At 35.2% G+C, this 19,750-nt stretch overlaps 2 protein-coding genes and 1 long non-coding RNA gene across 5 annotated transcripts; 1 reads left to right on the top strand and 2 right to left on the bottom strand.

Moving 5' to 3' along the window:
• Positions 1-63: 63 nt before the first annotated feature.
• Positions 64-6,730, bottom strand: LOC145231913 (F-box/LRR-repeat protein 4-like). 2 transcript variants are annotated; one of them, XM_080096378.1, is made up of 9 exons: positions 6,381-6,730; positions 5,847-5,999; positions 3,877-4,121; positions 3,750-3,794; positions 2,634-3,373; positions 2,460-2,554; positions 1,673-1,807; positions 1,140-1,283; positions 64-516 (listed from the first exon to the last, which is right to left on the bottom strand). In XM_080096378.1, exons 1-9 carry the CDS (start codon positions 6,608-6,610, stop codon positions 336-338), a joined length of 1,968 nt encoding a protein of 655 aa, XP_079952504.1. In that variant the 5' UTR covers positions 6,611-6,730; the 3' UTR covers positions 64-335. The 2 variants fall into 2 exon arrangements, with proteins under 2 accessions (XP_079952504.1, XP_079952505.1); XM_080096379.1 differs by lacking the exon at positions 3,750-3,794.
• Positions 6,731-8,369: 1,639 nt separating this feature from the next.
• On the top strand, positions 8,370-18,816 carry LOC145231916 (transmembrane protein 135-like). Its single transcript, XM_080096381.1, has 13 exons — positions 8,370-8,620; positions 10,801-10,940; positions 11,345-11,434; positions 11,842-11,875; positions 11,944-12,009; positions 12,386-12,432; positions 12,690-12,803; positions 12,929-12,998; positions 13,909-14,064; positions 14,646-14,789; positions 15,497-15,595; positions 16,076-16,143; positions 16,925-18,816. Exons 1-13 carry the CDS (start codon positions 8,447-8,449, stop codon positions 17,073-17,075), a joined length of 1,353 nt encoding a protein of 450 aa, XP_079952507.1. The 5' UTR covers positions 8,370-8,446; the 3' UTR covers positions 17,076-18,816.
• LOC145231917 (uncharacterized) lies at positions 13,545-16,930 on the bottom strand. Of its 2 annotated transcripts, XR_013860790.1 has the most exons (4): positions 16,710-16,930; positions 15,992-16,161; positions 15,247-15,287; positions 13,545-13,810 (listed from the first exon to the last, which is right to left on the bottom strand). It is a non-coding gene; the product is annotated as an uncharacterized LOC145231917 (long non-coding RNA). The 2 variants fall into 2 exon arrangements; XR_013860789.1 differs by having other exon boundaries at positions 15,247-16,161.
• Positions 18,817-19,750: the final 934 nt, after the last annotated feature.

Raw genomic sequence — 19,750 nt, 5'->3', positions numbered from 1 at the left:
GAAGTGTCAGCCTTACAAATTGAAGCAATTTCTACTTTATACAACAAGTTAGTGCAATTCACCTGTTTGCATTCCATGTTTGTATTCTGCACTAAAGGTAAAGTTACTACCACCTCTTTACAATGTTACCAACTGCGTGGTAGGGTAGAAAACAGTAAATAATGCAACATGTTAAAATGTAGAGAAAGGTGCAAACAAAAGATAAAGAGTACACCAGTATAACAATACAATAAATTTATTAAACTGACAGTGACAATAAATTTATTAAAATATTTAAAAAAATGATAGACAATAAATCATAAATATTTTGTTTCTATGTACAAACACTCTGCAAATTATTCTTGAAAACTGCGCTTTATTGCGATTTGTGGGTGATTTTGGCGCAGGGAGTTAACTATTTCTTCTGGAAAAGCATAGCAAAATGATAGGTCAATGAAGTGGAGATCTGGACATTTGTAGATTAGGTTTTCTATAGCAAGACGAGTGACAAGTCTTGTGCCCAGTATATCCAATTGTCTGAAGAAACAGTATTTGTTTTAATGGAATACAGGTGAACAAATTTTAAAGAACTTTAGATAAATTTATAATGTCAATGATTTTTTAAGCATCACGGTATGCCAGGCCCATTTAAGGCGTCATACCGAATCAGTGGGTCAACAAGGCGTCATACCGAATCAGTGGGTCAACAATAGACTAGAAAAATCTAGCTTGAGTTAAAATTCAAACCAATGATAATAGTCTTTCCGGGACTCGCGTTCTACCAACTGAGCTACAAAGGCTTAGCCTTGACCCTGTCGAAAGTTGAGCACAAGCACCAATGATATGCTGCACATGTCAGCTTCATAGTAGGCTTCAGGGCTGATAGCAGTTCAGAATTTATGTTTATCTGGACTGTTTTTTGAGCATATGACATTATATATGCAGTCTGTGAGACTACCACATACATCTCTCCTTAAAAGGATTAAAATCCTGCAACTAATATTACACTTGCGCTTTTTACAAATTTTTAGTTAAAAAATCATGTTAATCCTCCCAAAACTTAAAGTTGAGATGCATAGTTTAAAGGTCCGTGGCCAAATGTTGTCAAAATATTTAAGGTCCGTGGTCAAATACTGTGAAATAATTATTGTTTTAAATACCTGAGTTTTCTGCAATGCTTAGCAAGAAGATTAATTTCATTGTCAGATATTGTTCGATTTGCTGTCACAAACAGTTTCTTTAGGTTTGGTGAGTTTCGGGCAAGACTGGCAAAACACCCTGAGCTGCTCTGGAGAGTTCCACACCTGAAAGTTACACAAATATTGCCAAAACTTTTTGCAATGATACGTAACTTATCACTGTGTAGATGGCTTACATAAAGGTACCAAAAATACTTTGTTAAGTTTAATGATTAAAATAACAGCATAAAAAGTGGCATGCTTAATTTTTTCAACTGTTTCGATAAATGTTTCAACTGTTTCCATCATTACATCACTGATTTTCATTAAACTCATTAAACTTCATCATAAAACTTATGAACATATCCGTATATAGTGCTTCATTAAAAATTACTGTTGTTATTTTCTGTCAAACACCCAAGAGAAATGTTAAATGTACTAAGATGTATTGGCATCTTTTCAAAAGATAACAAAAACACCACAAAGTGTTGAAATGTAAAGAAAGTAAATTTTACCACCCAAGATCCAGTTCTTCAAGACATTTGCAGTTTGACGTAAGGGCATTGAGGCCGATGCTGGTTAGACTTTTTGCTCTCCATGTGTCTAGGGAACGTATTTGCTTACAATGTATAGATAACTCCTGAAGAACTCTAAAAACAAAAGAAACATTGATTGTATTTTCTTCAAAAACATGGTGTTTTGTCAAAATTAGAGCCAATGAGAATTATTTTACTCCATCGAAAATGACGGCAATCTTTTATACTACATTTTAGTGTAATGTAATATAAAAGGTAAGTATGCGACTCGAGTGTTTATAAACGGGTGTAACTAATGTTGCACGTCATCAGGCCCTTCACATCACGAATGATGCATAAACATTTGTTGAAATGTTTGAAGAATAAAGCATGTCGCTTTTTACGCCTATTTGGGTCATTATTTTCTTATTCGGTTGAGTATAGTATATAAGTCTCAGCTAAAACTGTATTATAATGAAAAAGGCCAATATAACTGTAACTCTATGGTCTTATGCAGTGGTGGGATTCAAATTTTTTGTCAGCCAGTTCTATCACAAAAGTCATATTTTTCAGCCGGTTCTGTGACAAAAAGTACATTGACAGTAACCAGTAATGCTAACCGGTTCGCTGATCTCATAAAATTTTGTGAGACGGTTGTATAAAACCAGCTGAATCCCACCACTGGTCTTGTGTACCCAGATAGAAAGCCAGGGCCTCTCAGGACAAAAATAACTGCTTTAAAATTCAAAATTTCCATGATAACTAAGCTTTTTAATGCATTGCCAACCTGTCATAATCAGTTATCATAGGACAACTTCCAATATTTAGATGTCGCAATTCTGGATTTGCATGAATGATGCAAATTATTCCCGCATCATCTACCTAAAAAAGAAAAAATGCAATTTTAACCAAGCAGTTGATAAAATTGAATATTTATGAATCAAATAGGAATTTTGCACACCTTTGTTCTGTACACATTCAGTGTTTGGAGATTTTGCATCTTGTGTAACATTCTTAGTGCCTGTGGAGTCAGTTTGTCACATGATTCAATGTTCAAATACTGAAGCATTGGGGCTACTCGCGTTAAAGTAGCCAAGACATGGTCGGTCAGGCAAAAAGACGAACCAAGATCGAGGAATGAAAGGCTTTTGAAGTTGCAAGAATGAAAAAATAGGTCTAACTGCAACGGAGCTATAATATCACCTCCCCCTAACCATTTCATATTAAGAGTTTTTAGTACTGGTGGACCTGGGTTAATTTCTTCATCACCGCATCGCACTTGTATACTTTCAAGTGCTCTTTCATTGATCATGTGCCAATATGGTTGAAGATCTAGGTGTACCAATTGGTTGGGATTATAACTGTGCTCTTTAAAGAGGTGACAAACACGAGCAGCACGGCAAAAGTCTGGGAATGGAAGATAATTGAATATTTTGCTTAAAATCTCTGGTGGTAAAAGACTAAAATATCCATCAGGGTATAAGTTAGTTTCAAGTTGGGTTTCCGAAACATCATTGCCACTTGAAACTTGTGTTACTGGCCCATCAACGCTTGTAGATTTGTAGTCAACTTTTGATTCAAGATAAGCAAGATCTTCAGTGCTGGATGAAGGTGCAATGGAGTCGGATTGGGCAATTGAAAGCAGTTGAAGTTCCTCCAAGGGTGGATCAACAGAGGATGATGCATTGTATGAAAGGGTTCCTGAACACATAAAAAAACGTAACTTAGGTATGTAACATCAAAGTTTTCAAAAACAGGTAAAACAAGAGGATTGGGTAACTTTGACATGTATTTTTTGGCCATTTCAACACCTTACCAAGGTGCACATGTTTTTTGTCGAAACATGCATCAAAAACCCAACAAACATATTTTATAATCAAATCACCAAATTGCAGGTGCAACCAATTGTTAAGCGCATGCTCTCAATCACATATACTATATTTGACAAACTTAAAAAGCACAAAAAACTATGTCATGTTTTATTGTTAGGACTATGTCATGTTTTTATTGGTATGTTGTTGAAAATTAAATCATATCCTTCATCTAAATCACAACTGCACAATGGTGATTTAATTACTTTGGGACATCGCCTTTTGCCGAAATTCCATAGGTGTGGGAAGGCCTGTAAGGTACACATTTTAAAGTTATCAAAATCATGTTCATCCAAACTCTATTTTTTTGTTAAAACAATTTGTAAAACTGACCGGTCAATTCAACTGCATCAAGCTCTGTGTAGTAATCAAGGTGGGAGTGCGAGAATTCCAAACGAATTATCCTGCTTCTTTTATTGATTTCCCTTAATATAGGTGCAAACATCCGAGCTTCTCTGGGTAAATTTTGTTGTGGGTTAGTATTTTCCCAAAGAACTTCCCAACTTGTGAAGCCGTACACTGGAATTGGAACTGCCTTGCCACATATATCTGGGTCAACTCCATCTTGATTGTCGTTACTAAAAATTAAGGTTTGTTTTGCATAGGAGCTTTCTACAGGGAATATTTGGCGAGCCTGCAGGTTTAGCGGTGGCATGTGTCTGTTTGAGTTGAGTTTTTTTTTTTTTTTCGTTTGGTGAAAGACAACATAACACTAAAACAATCACCAAGTCAGGAATAGCTGCCCACTGTTAAAAAAGTGGATGGCACAATTGGTGGATAATGGCTGAATGTGCTACAGCGAAAATTGGGTTTATGTCTTAAATGAAACGCCTTAAAAACCATTTTCGTAATACTTTTGTATAGCCATTTTTTCGTAATACTTTTGTTTCGCCATATTTGTTTGTAATTATGTATAGTTTGTGTACTTGTTCTTTCGTTTCAGCATTACTTAAAACATTTTTCTCAGTGTTGATAAAAATGGGGTCGCATGCAAATTCTGATTTCATTTTCCCTTAAATTGGGGTCGCCTATAAAAAAGGTTGAAGACCACTGTGCTACAGGTACATCATATTATAAAGCAATTAAAGCATCCAAGAAAGTGTGTGTGGCGCACAGTGAGTATGTAGGTGTATGTATTGTGTGCCTAATAGCCATACAATTGATCTGTTAAATAATAATTGTACAAAATGATAACACATGCAAAATTTTGTTCGTGATAACAAGTAGCTATAGGCAATTCTCTACTTATTGGAATAGCAGGTAAATAAGAAACTGCATGCTTAGAAAATTAAGATAAAAACAGGTACAGACATTTTCCCCTAAATATATACATGTGCAAGGCAGGCTTGGATACACATTGGGATGTGATGAAACAGAAGATAAAAGTACCGTATTTTACGGACCATAAAACCCGATTATAAGGCGCACTGTCAATAAATTGCTTCGATTAGTTTTTTGTTCATACATAAGGCGCACCGGGCTGTAGAACGCAACGTATTTTAAGGAGTATGGGTTATAAAAGTTTACTTGTTACGTAATAAATGTAAGCAAGTCACAATAGTACAATGAGCAAAAGAAGTGAATATCACAGTTGCTAGTTGCTTTTACCGTAGTTTGTTGTGTAAGACGGTGGTTTATTTATGTAATAATTGTATCGGTACTGGAGTGTAGGCAATAAAGCACTACTTGATCCATACATTAGGCGCACCGGCTTATAAGGCGCACGATCAATTTATGAGGGAAAAAAAGGATTTAAATTGCGCCTTATGGTCCGTAAAAGAGCAACACTTCCAAATATTTTGAACACAGCTAAAACCTAATGCATGTGCATTTTTATGTTACAGCTCGTTGTGGTGTGTAGTAATCATGACTACAACAGGAAATGCATTACGTATCTATGACTTCCCATACGCTTCAGTGGAGGTTGATGACAACATAAAAACAAAAGCATTATCTGCAATTCTCATAACCAAGAACACTAAAGCACCACCTCTGCAATTATTTTATTCTACAGTCAGCAACCAAGCTTAACACGCAAGGTTATTATTCATAACACCGAACTTTAGTGATTCAGAATTTCATGTTTATGTACATTTTAATCATATGTGTTTGTTATGATGTGATAAACCGAATACAGCCTTCACGTAAAAATTATGTTTGCTTTCTGAATACTGCTTACATTATCTCATACACACCTCAATAAACACAAAATGTTGATGTTCAAAGTCATTATAGTTTTGCTATAAATATAAAATTGGCATGTGGCGTTCAAAACTTTGTCAAGTTGTTGCTATTATTCTTACCCTGGTGTTTTCTGATTAGGAAATTCTTGGCACAATGCCAGGATTCGCACCAAAGCTCCTGGATTGTAGGTTTCATAAATCGCTATGGACCAAGGGTAAACAGCTTTGTCAAAGACAACATCAATGTAGTCTTGGCTTTGAAACTTTAAAGACCTGAATGGGAGATAAAATAATTAATGAAAATAAAAATAAATGCTTAAACATACTGTCTTACTAGTGTTTTGAAATGCAAACAGGTATTGTATTATTAAAAATGTACAGTTGCTTTTAAAATTATTCAAAAAGCAGTATTAGGTTTAAACTGTAAGTCAGTTAGTTATGCAACTCTTTATTTCTCATGCAAATTACTGACAATCAAACACAGGTAAATATACACATTAAACCGAAAGTCAGGGTAAATCGCACTTTGGCAGGAATATACTTATTTCAGATGAAACGTTTTGCTGAAATGTGCCTTTTTATTGTTGAAAAACTTAGCTATTTATAGCCTGTAAAAAATAAAACTGGAAAATTTTGAATTAGTCAAGTCTTTACCGTGGTCTTGTATCTCTTAAAGCAGGTTGTGTGTGATCCCACCAACCACCATATGTCCGCATCACAGCAGCTTGCGTAAAGTCCCCATATTTTGGAAATATTTTTGGTTCTCCAATAATATTGCTTACAGAATAGGAAAAACTTCGCTGACTTTCACCACCATACTGTGAGCTAAAGTCAATGATGCCAACGGCATACTGTTTGATATATTTTGGCTGATTGGGTCTCATAATTTTTCACAAGTATGCACAAGTATTTACAAGACAATATGTACACAGAGCTGAACCAAGGCTTACTAGAAAACAAGCCTCTCAGTTCATGCTAGGGCAAATCTAAAATAAATGCCAATTGGGTTTAAGGTCAAAATATTTTCTTCTTGAATAGATACTCAACCCTGAATATCATTCCTACATGTTATCACATTTAACATCACAAAATTTAGACACTTTTGTACATCACTTAACCTAAAAAATGTCACAAACTTTGGCAACATATCATAAACATGAATACAAAATAATACACAAGTATAAAGTAATGCAAATTCAACGGCACGCAATGAAAACTTTAGCGGAGTTGATAAACAGAACAAAAACATTATTACAATTCCAAACACAAATATTAAAACATCATTCTCGTAACTTAACTCAAATGCAAACTGAAAAGTATCAAACAATACCACAGTTTGTCTCAATCTGCCATTTTGTTACGTACATGTAATGCAGCGTTACTTGACCCTGCCCCTCAACTAAATCACCTTGTAAAATCTCGTTCATACACGTATGCGAGTCTTTGCGAAGCAATTTGCACGCTGACGTCAGAACTACAGCTCGCAGCAGTTTGTTATTGTTGTTGTGATGCCGTGTGACGTCACGACCAGCTGATCAGTTGTTAAAGGTAAACTTGCAAAAGAATTGAAATCATACATTTATAAATTTATTTTCGTTTGTTATATTTTGTTGCACAATATTTACTATATGCCAATAACGACTAATACAGGAAAATAGCAATTTCAAATGGTTTGTTTGACAGTGCGTGGAAAATGCGTTAATCGCAAAAACGCACAAAATAATCCCTAAACAGAAACAAATTACGTGTGACATCTTGTCAAATAATCTGTTATACTTTATTTTTGTTTTAATTACCTGTTTGGTGTTAGTCAAGATGTTTTGTCACACAACCTTTATGTTTTGTCACGCCTCAGCACGTATCCATTTCTTCATGGTTCATGGTTCATGCACCTTTTCACAACTGCACCTTCGCCATGCAAAACATGTGCACTGTGCAGTTGGGTACTGGAGATTTGTAGCAATGCGCCAGAAAAACAGACATCTAGAAAGTACATTTGGGTCAGGCGTACTTTTTGTCACAAATGTAAAATGTATGTGGTAAACATTTCTGGTATTTTAAATGTTAATTTGAGAGAGATAGCACTCGCACTCCACTTACTATTTTAAAATGTCTTAAGTATGTATCTTATGGTAATGAAGTAGAAAACTTGGTACTATTTCAAGGGTGCATGTAAAATATACAGGATCACTTGGATCGCTTGGTGCATTATTATCACCGTTTAGCGCACTGTTATAATACTTGGCGCACCTTTACATCGCTTGGTGCACCTTTCATCGTTTGGTGCATCTTCATATTGCTTGGTGCACGTTAGTACCGCGTGGTGCACCTTAACATTGGTCGATGTGCGTTTATATCACTTGGTGCACTCTTATATCATCTGGCAAAAGTGCACCTGACATTATACAGGTCAAGGTGCACCATCAAGCAATGTAAAGTTGCACCAAGCAGAATAAAGCTGCACCAAGTGATATAAATGTGCACCAAGCATTATGAAAGTGATGTTACCGTGCACCAAGTGTTCCAAGGGATCCTTTATTTTTTAGAAGCACCGCATTTCAAAACATGATAAAATAGTCCAGTTTTTCAAGCATTTTGGGCATAATTGTCAAAAACGTATTTTCATCAAATTACAGGAAACGTGTTTTCTGAAATTGTGGTGTTTTATTCATACAATGTAGTTTTAGGTTTTCACAACACTTCATATAGGCTGTGAAAAAATGACAGTATTAAGCAAACCACAAGTTCCACACAGGATTTCATTCTTCGACAGCGTCCCTTACACTTGTTATGAAGTTGCACACACCTGGGAACCAAGCTGCACTTATTCATTCTTGCATACAGTTCGTGATTCTTTCAAGTTTTCTCTTCAAGTGTATCTTGCATTTTACCTGGTAAATAAAATTCTAAACTATATGGATATAATCCCCAGCATTCAGAGTATATAGCCAATTTTATTTGACTGCACGCATTAAATTTTGGATAAAGTATTGCCTGGTTGTGTTTATCACTTGAGTTGTACCCAATAAATATGGTCTTGCACCCAGACTTAGGGGTAATGCTCGAACACACACAGGACATAGTGATCCTACACACACTGGATCTCGTCAAGAAATGTCATATTCTGCAGACTGATATATTCCATTGTGATGTTAATAATATACTTTTCATGTTTACAGTAGTGTTTCTCTACCTTTTTGGGTGATGGACTAGTTTACCTTCACCAACCATTTACAACTTGGATAACTATGGCAAATACTAAAAACAGAAAGTTTTTTTTATACTAAAACCATTCTTAAACTCGTCTAACACTCAAAATAACCTCTTTATAAAAACTAGTTTGCTGTATCTGATTATGGTGTAGATTGCATATTATAAAGTTGCTTATTATGGGTCCCCTTCCCTGAAGGGGACACATATTGTTTTTGTCCGTATTTTTTTTTTCTTTTTTTCTTTTTTCTTTTTTCTTTTTTCTGTCTAACGCTGGTTTGTAACGCTCGTTTGGTCAAGAAAGAGTGCTTCAAATTTATTCAAATTTGGACATATGTTAGATATTAATCCAAACTTGGTCCACCTGAAGTTTGACCCCAAATTACCCAGCGGTTCACCCACAGGCCCCCGAAACGTAAAATTTTTAACGCTGGTCTGTAACGCTCGTTTAGTGAAGAAAGCGTGCTTTAAATTTATTGAAATTTGGACATATGTTAGATATTAATTCAAACTTGGTCCACCAGAAGTTTGACCCCAAATTACCCAGCGGTTCACCCACAGGCCCCCGAGACGTAAAATTTTTAACGCTGGTTTGTAACGCTTGTTTAGTAAAGAAAGAGTGCTTCAAATTTATTGAAATTTGGACATATGTTACATATTAATCTGAACTTGGTCCACCTGAAGTTTGACCCCGAATGACCCAGCGACACACCCACAGGCCCCCGAAACGTAAATGTGTCTAACGCTCGTTTGGTCAAGAAAGACACTGTAGGCAGAAGTCCCAAGAGAGTACGTTTACGAATAATAGGGCAGAGCGGGAGGGCTCAGCTTGACGTCGGACAGACGTTTTACGAGACGTCGTTTCGGTGATTAGAAATCAGCTGTTTTGCACAGCAATGCTATGTCGTTTTATTAAGTTATCACTCACATTTTCAGTTTTGGCAAAGGTTTCACACATATGACGCGATTTAAACCTAATAAGCGTGCTTCGGTTTCGTATAATGTCAAGCAAAACTTTGTTAAACAAACTAAATATGAAAAAATAAACTTGACTTTTTTGCAAGATAAAAGTTTTTTAAATGCTCGTTGTCAGGTTGGCCGCGGGTTACTTAAGGTCAATTAGTAGGTATTACTAACACAGTTCAGAACTTTCTTTCGCCATAACGTAGCGTTTTTTTTTTGTTTTTTTTTAATCAAATACTCAAGGCATGTATAAATTAGGTCAAACGGTGTTGTTGAACACCAAGGACGGCGTGCTATTGAAAACGGTGTCAAAAGGTCAAACAGTCGTTTGGTGTGTGCACCCTAAAGGTTCCTACAGGTCAATGGTACTCATTTTGCGAAACAAAGTTAAATGAAAAACTCGTTTTGCGAAACAAAGTTAAATGATGTATACACTTGCGGCAAATCGCTTTTTAATTGTCTGTAACACAACTGTTACAGCTTTCTAGAAAAAATTGTGTTTAAAACCCGACCTTGGACGACAATATCTGGGTCAAAGCAAGAGATTAAATTGAAAGTATTTGTTTCGTTCTTTTTTAATGTTTTTGTAATTATACGACAATAATAGTGCCAAAAAATACAACAAAATTTTTCATTGTTGTGTTAACGCTTTCTAAAAATTTGTTCTTAAGAATTTAAAAATCACCGCAACATTTGTTTACCGTAACTCCGCACAAACACGCATGTGGGGACCCATTAGTTTTTGTTTACAAAAACAATCATATGTGTAGATCAAATGATGTGTATAGTAAATTGGTAAATATCGTATAAAATATATAAAATGGAAGTATATCAGAAAGCCACCATTCTAGTTATTAGATATATAGACACTACCTAAATACAACCTCTACCACTTTTTTAGGTGACAACACTACCAAAACTTCGGAAAAAGAAAAATAGAAATTTCAAAACAATCTTAAAGTTTATTCGTGAAGTTTTGCAGTCATCTATGTTTTTATGTGCCAATGGAAGTGTGTTTCTTGGATCTTTCTGTGTGTTAAGGTAAACACTGTATTTTATTCTATTTTTGCACAACTATATATATTGTTATCAAACAATAACAACTTTAACTTAAAATCCTGATGTGACTCATTTTTTTGTATTTTTTAAATGTTAACTCATTTCCTGGAGACATGTCTGTTGCATATGGTGCACGAAAAGCTAAATTCCAAACACATATTATCAAGTTTTTTAGCATAAATATATTTTAAAGACAAAGGAGCTAATGCAAAAAAGAAATTCATTTTGATTTTCATTAAATCATACAATTTATAAAAAAAATCTGAATCTAGTAACTTTTTTAAATTAAGTGAAAGAATTTGTTCTTTTTCAATGTCGACTTCTACAAACAGTACTAAACGCATGGTTGGTACTAAGTAGTTGAAACACTATTGTTTCTTCAACAGAACAATTTTTGGCAAGTTTTATGGATGGCATGGAATTCTTGCTGGATTTTTTGCTGGTTATATATCTATTATACTTGAAAGAAAATCTAGGTTTGTAACATCAAGTGTCATATCATAACAACAGGGTTCCTGCGGGCATGGAAAACCTGGAAAAGTTTTGAAAAAGTCCAACTTTTGCTAAAGTCCTTGAAAAAGTATGGAAGTTGGCGACTGCTTTACCCTGAAAATACCAGATAGAGATAGGAATTTCAAATTTCGTAACATATGAATATTCGTTGCAAGTATGGTAAATTGGCTGCATCTACCAAAGCCTCTTTGCTAGTTTCACGATGGGAATTGCTCGATTTTTTTCGAATAAGGTTATGCGAATTTTTTTTTTCCTTGAAAAGGTTTGAAAAAGTCATGGAATTTATAAATGAAAATTGCGTGGGAACCCTGTAACAAAGTTAAAATTAAGATTTAAATTTTTTTCATGTTTGCACTTTTTTGTTTTATAGAAGAGGAGCACTTGCCTTATACATAACCAATTTGGTAGGTTCTTGCATCAATGTTGTAGTACTTTTTGTTGTTGATTACAAGTCTTTTGTTCTAATTTACAGGCGACAGAAACATTATTTCATATGGCTGTTTCCAGAGGGCTGGTTACTGCTGTTCCCAACGGAGAGGTAATATTGGCAACAGTCTTTGAAAGGCAGCATTTCAACAAACTAGCTTATTTTTATAAAGTTATTTTACAAAGCAACATTGAGCATGCCCAGTTGTGGCATCACACAGACTAGGTGATGCATGGGGTTGTACCCTGTTGCTCACCACAAACTGGAGTGCCGTTGGATGGCTACACTAGCCAATACGACCAATCTCTCGTCACCAGCTGCACTGATGAGACCTTATAGGTCGAAACAGTGTGCACTGTCTGTAGCTTATCATTTATTGGCTCTATGCTTTTACATTAACATTGAGCAGTCTTACTATTTTTAGAAATTCCTTTAAACAAGCCTTGTTGTTGTATCATTTTGACCACAAGAAACTTTTTATTTTTAGGTCATGTTGCTTTGTTTAGCCAGTGCTGGATTCATGAGCTTATATAGGTAAGTGTTTGTTAAAAAAAAACAATTTTATTAGTTTTGTGTAGTGGTGGGGACTTGTGGGTGTTTATCTATTAATATTTAGACAAATTTAGACATTTTTATGCTGTAGTTACATTATCATTTAGACTCCATCCTTCTGTGATATTGTTGTTGGTCATTTCTCTTTTTTTAAGGAGGAGAAATGAAATTCAGTTGTTTTTTTCAGGGTTAAGAATATACTACTGGTTTAATGGGTTACCTTTTTATATTTTTGCCAGAACTCCTGGAGCATTATCTGAAAGTATGCGCACACCTGTTGCATATCTTGTTGGAAAGTGTGAAGCTGGTACTGAAGAAAGTCCTACGCAAGGATTAAATCCTTTCCTACAGTGGTACATAGAATTAAACTCTTAGACATTTTAAGATTTTAGTTTTCTTTTAATAATTATAACTTTGGTTGCTATGGATTTACTGAAATTTATTAATTGAAAAAAATATTCATACTGCTGTTTTTTAGGATTAAGCAACTTACACCAAAACACCGTACTTGCAAACATGCTCACAGCTGTATATATTATATTGCGGAGGTGAGTCCTTTCTATAAATCATGTGTTTCTAACATGGTACCCTAATATGATTGTTGTATCTTCCAAAGGTTAACAACGTAGGACAACATTAATTGTCCTTTTTTTCTTATTGTAACTGTATAAATCTTTTTTTTTCATATATGAAAACAAGTTTTTTTATCACATTTATTGCCTTGTGTCGGACATATCGTGTCATGTGCAAACCTAAAACCAATGCATAGTGGTTATTACAAATAATGTGAAAAAAATGAAATAAATATAGTGTTATTAACTGCCACATTAAAGTTCACTAATACCCACAAGCACTTTGATATAAATTCCTATATATTTGAAAAGAATACAAAGAATGTTGTGTTGGAAAGTCTTTAAACACGGGAGCTAAAAAAACACCTAATGAAAATATTCACACTGAGAGATACATAAAGAAATGAAACTTTTTTTAACACAAACTTGAACCATACTTTAATACGAAACAAAGAAATCAAATATGAAATTTAAATAACTTAGTAAACTAAAGCTTTCAGTACACCTAAATCAATCCGTGATTTTGTTGTTGCAATGTATTGTAAATAAATAATATCGATTTCGACGATATAATGGCATCCTCAGTTCTAAGCAAGAAATAAAATAAAGTTATTTAGGCAATAAAAGATGTAAAAATAATAATAATAAATATTATTATTTATTTACAATACATTGCAACACGAAAATCACGGATTGATTTAGGTGTACTGAAAGCTTCAGTTTACTAAGTTATGATTATCCGCAACTTGAATCATCTGTATTGAGCGCACGTTGATTCAGGAAGATTTCTGTAAAAGCACAGTTTTATGAAATTTAAATGTAGCAATTTTTTAAATTCAGTTCTCAATTATAGGTCACATGCTTAACTGTGATTATTTTCTTTTAGGGTGGATGCAAACAGTTTGCACTTGGTTATTTGATTGAATTATTTTTAAACTGCTTGAAAATGGCACGAAGGAAAGCTCCAACCAACAAGCTTGCTATGTTTATCAATAGTACAAGTCTTGCATACTTCTTAGGAGGCTATACAGCTTTGTTTAGGGTATGTAGTGTCTTATTAAGCCTAAAATGTTTTGTCAAATTGGCGGTGTTCATTCTTGACCCATTCCCAGCTAAAGATTTTAACAGCGTTGTTTTTAGTTATTTGTTTACAAGCATTTTGGGTAATTTAAATTTATAGAACTAAAGATGTTATATTTGTATGGGTTTTCAGTAACACGCCCAACAGTATATAAACCAGTGGTTCTCAACCTTTCGTGGACCGTGGACCCCTAAAAGTAACTTTTTGACCTCGTGACCCCCTTCAAGTAACCCTATAGGACCTGTGGCCCCCTTAAAAAATGTAAATGGCAATCTCATGTTGGAATTCGGTACAAATTTCGGTCGAATTCAATAAACAGGAATCCGTAATCGTAAAAAACCTCAATATAGACAAATGGTATGTGAAATAGTCGATTAAATTAGGGATTAAAGTTTAAAAGGAAATGGATTTTAGTAGGTGTTTCTGGTGAATCTACACCCGTGGCCCCCCGGAACACAGCTTGTGACCCCCCTGGGGGACCATGGGCCCTGGTTGAGCACCACTGATATAAACTGTAATTAACTTCTTGTTTTGTTGTTTAGGCATGCAATTGTATTTTAAGATGGATTTTTAACCAAGACAAGCCCACTTTATTTGGTGGGGCTGCTGGTGCGGTAGCTGGCATTTCTTCTTGGTTTTACAAAAGCTCTTCAATTTCACTTTTCTTACTTTTTAAACTGGCGGAGGTTAGAAATGCACTGAACTTTAAATTAATGAGGCTAAAGCAATTCTATGTATACTAAGATTTGTCAACATATTTAGAACTAAAAAATAGTTTATATATCTGAAATATTGCACATGGACAGAATCTTGAACAACAACTTTGATCCAATGTCAGTTAAAACATTTTACAAAAATGCAAGCACAAAATCAATATGCAAAAAACTGGTGCACTCAGAACCTAAACTTAATTTGGTCATTCAGCGTTAACAAATATTTGTCTTAATCTTTGACCTATTCCAGGCATAATACTGTTTGCATTGTCTGGTTGGCCTATAGGTTTGTGTGTTCATTGAGTTCGTGCATTTTGCTCCAAACAGTTACCTGTGCAATAACATGTGTTATGTGGTGAAAATGATACAAGATGTATCAATTTTAGTAGCATAGAAAAAGAACATACATTATAGTCTGGTTAAAACTTACATAATTTAACTTCTTGCTAAACTCTCAGTTCTTCCAAGCACCTAGATTTGTAAAAAAAATACAAGACAGTACTAAGTCTTTTGTTAAAGCTGTTGAGACTTATGCAATGTGTACTTTCATTTGTCATTACATTAAAAAACTTTTTTTCTGAATATGACTGTTAAATATAAATAAAGTCATTTCATGCATCATAACTTATCATGCTGCAATTCTGATGTTTGTAGTGGATTCTTTTCTTGTTTTTTTGTAGGAGATGATGTTTAAAAGTATCGGTGCAGGTTACTTACCACACATTCCAGACATGGACTGTTATATCTATGCAATGTCTCTCGCACTAATTTTGCATGTGGTAAGTCAACTATATGCAGACGCAGTATACCTTTATATGTGCAGTACAACTTTTTTGTTTCGAATTTGTTTTTTCGATGCAGCAAAGAGCTATAAAAGTGACATTTTAAGGCAGTGGTGCCACAGCAAATCAAGATCATGTTATAATTAAATCAATTAAAGTTGTTAAACACAGTTTAGGGCTGTGCATTTTACAGCTTGAGGCAAGTTAACATCATTTTGCACATTTATCTGTACAAAAACACAAATGTGATGACTTTTTTAACAACTAAAACCAAATTCTCCCAATATTGATGGTTAATAGAGAAAGAGTTTTGCACCCTTGTTCTAAAATCTAAACTATGATACGAGCCTCTTCAAAACTGAATATTTCTTGTCAGACTTTTACATTTCTTACCTTGCTTCAGTGTGTCGCTGCCCCAACTTTAAGAATCACTAGTTGAAAGTGATAACTAAACTGAAATATATAATCGTTGTACAGGCATGTGTTGAGCCTCACAATATTCGGTCTGGATACTGGAATTTTCTGTGTAACGTCAGTGGAAGAAAGTAAGTCATTCCATGTATCTGAACAAATCAATAAATTAATGTTTGCAAAGAAATGTTTAGACCAGGTGCTTTTTGGAGGTATGTGTGTGTACAGATTTCTAAGTATCACAAAATAAAACCCATAACCATATGCATTTTGTCCAAAAATTAGCTCAAAACCGCAAAAACAATCTGCTTGTAGCGGCCTCTCTTGCTACCGTTATCGTGTGCTTTTATACTACAGCGAACCGGACAGATTGCCTTCTTTCTTTGACTCTTGTCTTATGCGGCGTATTCACACATTGTATTATTCTATTACAATGTACCTCGAATAAACACCTCGATACATTGGTGACCCCAAGGTTTATACCAGTGGTTCTCCAACCTTATGTACAAATTCCTCTCATACTGATTCAAAATCTTTTTATTCCTCCCCTAAGATACTACATTGTAGATGCTAAAGTAAACCATACAAAATCATTAAAAATTGGGTATTTTATCAACTTCACAGCTTATATTCCCAAAGCTAAAATGTAAATTTGCAAACCACATGTAAGTTACAAAAATGTAAAAAGTAAATTCCTCACCTCAAGTTTTGAAAATCCTCCACGGTTGAAACCTCTGGTTTAGACTTCAAATTAAACTGCCACGGCTAGGCCTTTTCGGCCATTGCAACACAAAGTTTACAGGCCCAGAAAGCATGTTATTCGACTTCATCTAGTAGTACCCTAGTTTGTGTGTCTTTATCGCACCATGTGGTACATTCCATTTACTGTCATAACAATCTAAACCTTGTTTGTAGATTCCCAGGAATGTTCCGGAAAATGTTGGACTGTTTTGGCACCAATGCTTCAACCCTATATCCAGACTTTATACCTCCCCTTGACCCTAAGTTTGCCACATCGCCAGATGTTATCAAAGTTATGATTGCCAGTGGCAAATGGAGTGTATGACCTACTATATCTTATCTATGCATACTAAATGCCAAATGTATAGATTCCTGAACATCTCGGCGTGGAACCAATCAGTGTTTGCTCTTATGAAAATTGTTGCAATTTTTGAACGGCATCTCATAATCCTTGCATGGGATATATTGAGTATCACCAAGTACAAAGCAAACGCTCTTGATTATGGCCTAATCTTACCAAACCTTTGACCACTCACAACGGCTTTTCAAGGCAAGTGCCAAAAATACGTTCATCGACTAACAGAAACACTCATAATGTCTTGTGTTGCTTGTGGAAACAACATATTTTGTGGTACAGCCCTCAGGTTTTCACATGCAAACATGTTACCAAAAGAATGCTGTTGCCTATTTAATTTCCCTTGTTGGAGCGAAACGTGCAAAATGTGTTTTGTTAAATATTTTCTATGCAATTTCCACCATGTACGACTACTTCTATATACTGTAACCTGTGGCGGATTTCAAATTTTTTTTCAGGCGGTTCTATCACAAAAGTCATATTTTTCAGCCGGTTCTGTTCCAAAAAGTCCATGGACAGTAACCAGTAATGCTAGCCGGTTAGCTGCTCTCACAAAATTTCGTGAGACGGTTCTATAGAACCGGTGCGAACCGGGTGAATTCCACCACTGACTGTAACCCGCATTCACTTGTACTGAGGAAATTCGAGCATAAATTGGTTTACCGCAATTTTCTTAATTCATACAAATTAGAATAACGCTGTAAATGGGACTGGATTGTAATACTTAAGTTGATGGTGTTCGTTGCACTTTTCGGGCCTTGTGAAAAAGTAAGCAAGTGTTTTCTTAAAGTAAAAGTAGTTTAATGCCCAATTGAATTGTATGGTATCTCAACAAGCCTGAACACAACAGAACATTTTGCGTTTGACTCTGTATTTACTAGTGATGCATCGAACCCACCATAAAAGGTATTAGCCGAAACCGAATAATTTTGGCGGAACCTAAAATGCTGCCTGTAATGAATGTTTTGAAGAAAGAATATGTTGGAAGTGTAAGTTAACACTTTTTTTTAAAAAAAACATACAGTTTACGATGTTACCCACACCCAATTTTTGTGCAGATAATAGGCTTTTGTAAAACTATTTTTATTCTTTACATTTTGATCTGTCGGTTGTTCAACTTTAGGCTGATATTTCACACAATAAAAAAGTTCGGTTTTGGCCGAATTTAAAAAAAACTTCGGGCCAAAACTGCATATTCGGCCAAAATATTTCGACAAACCGAAATTTCGGTGCATCACTAGATTTCTACTTTCCTTTTTCATGATCATTGCTGCAATCGAAATTTACTGCCAAGGTCTCGTTGTTCCAGCATAGGCTTAAGGTTACATGTGGTACGTTGATACGTGTTATATTTCCTCGAACAGCTATATGAGCAACGCTAATCCAAGCTATGACAGTAAATATTGATAATAAACATGGTAAAACAGATGGTTTAAAACCCACTTCAAAATCTGGTAACTTTTGCATCAAACTCAATGATTTTCGTTTTCATTGGATTGTGCAATTTTGAAGGTTGCTTAAACTATTGATTATTTTCTGTCCAGCAAATCTCGTTAAACTTATTGCAATGTGATAGTCGCCATGGTTTAGTAAGATCTGAAATAATTTTGTAATTGCATTTTTGAAGTGCCAACCTTCGAATTTTGTGATTACGATATTCGTCGTTCTGTTCATTGACTTTAATCGGAATAAAACTGTGCAAAAATACAAACCAGTCGTAAAATATTCAATACGGAATGTTCCATTTTCAAACTGCTTTTGACTGGTGCCAGAAACCGGCCAGAACCAGTTTGAAACTGGAATCCGGTTTTGGGTGAGTTTTGGTTCCAGCCAGTTTTAGCCTACTACCAACCCCCCAACCGGTTTGAACCGGAATCGAAAACCCGAAATTTTGACCCGATTTTTGAAAAAACCCTAAGGCTATAGCCCTTCCGTTTTTTCGGTTTTCGGGGGTCAAAAAATTGAAGAAAAATTCGGTTTTGTGTAGCTTTTCGCCGGAATGTTCCAGTCTCAAACTGGTTTAGACCGGTTTCTGTCTCCTACCGAACCTCCAAACCGGTTTATTCGAAAATCGGGTCAAAATTTTGTCTCTCTGATTCCGTTTTAAACCGGTTTGGAGGTTCGGTAGGAGGCAGAAACTGGTCTAAACCAGTTTGAGACTGGAATATTTCCGGCGAAAAGCCACCAAAAACCGAATTTTTCTTCATTTTTTTGATCCCGAAAACCGAAAAAAAGAGTAGCTATATACTTAGGGTTTATTCGAAAATCGGGTCAAAATTTTGTCTTTCTAATTCCGGTTTCAACCGGTTTGGAGGTTCGGAAGCAGGCAGAAACAGATCTAAACCAGTTTGAAATTGGAATATTCCGGCGAAAACCCACCCAAAACCCTAAGGCTATGGCTACTCTGTTTTTTCTGTTTTCGGGAGTCAAAAAATTGAAAAAAAATCCGGTTTTGGATGGCTTTTCGCCGGAATATTCCAGTTTTGAACTGGTTTAGACTGGTTTCTGCCTCCTACCGAACCCCCAAACCGGTTTAAACCGGAATCAAAGAGACAAAATTTTGACTCGATTTTTGAAAAAAACCTAAGGCTGTAGCCTTTCCGTTTTTTCGATTTTTAGGGGTAAAAAATTGAAGAAAAATCCGG

This window comes from Phallusia mammillata, chromosome 6 (genome assembly GCF_965637545.1).
Source record: "Phallusia mammillata chromosome 6, kaPhaMamm4.hap1.1, whole genome shotgun sequence".
NCBI classification, from domain to species: Eukaryota; Metazoa; Chordata; class Ascidiacea; order Phlebobranchia; family Ascidiidae; genus Phallusia; species Phallusia mammillata.
Note: the sequence above shows the minus strand (reverse complement) of the source record. Positions and strands in the feature narration are given on the sequence as shown.

Coding starts and splice junctions, on each gene's coding strand:
- LOC145231913 (XM_080096378.1), bottom strand. CDS start 6,610: ATGAGACCCAATCAGCCAAAATATATCAAACAGTATGCCGTTGGCATC. Junction 6,000..6,380: donor TTAAGAGATACAAGACCACG/GTAAAGACTTGA, acceptor TCTCCCATTCAG/GTCTTTAAAGTTTCAAAGCC. Junction 4,122..5,846: donor CCTAATCAGAAAACACCAGG/GTAAGAATAATA, acceptor CTTAATTTTTAG/TAACGACAATCAAGATGGAG.
- LOC145231916 (XM_080096381.1), top strand. CDS start 8,447: ATGACAGTATTAAGCAAACCACAAGTTCCACACAGGATTTCATTCTTC. Junction 11,876..11,943: donor CCTTATACATAACCAATTTG/GTAGGTTCTTGC, acceptor TCTAATTTACAG/GCGACAGAAACATTATTTCA. Junction 12,010..12,385: donor CTGCTGTTCCCAACGGAGAG/GTAATATTGGCA, acceptor TTTTATTTTTAG/GTCATGTTGCTTTGTTTAGC.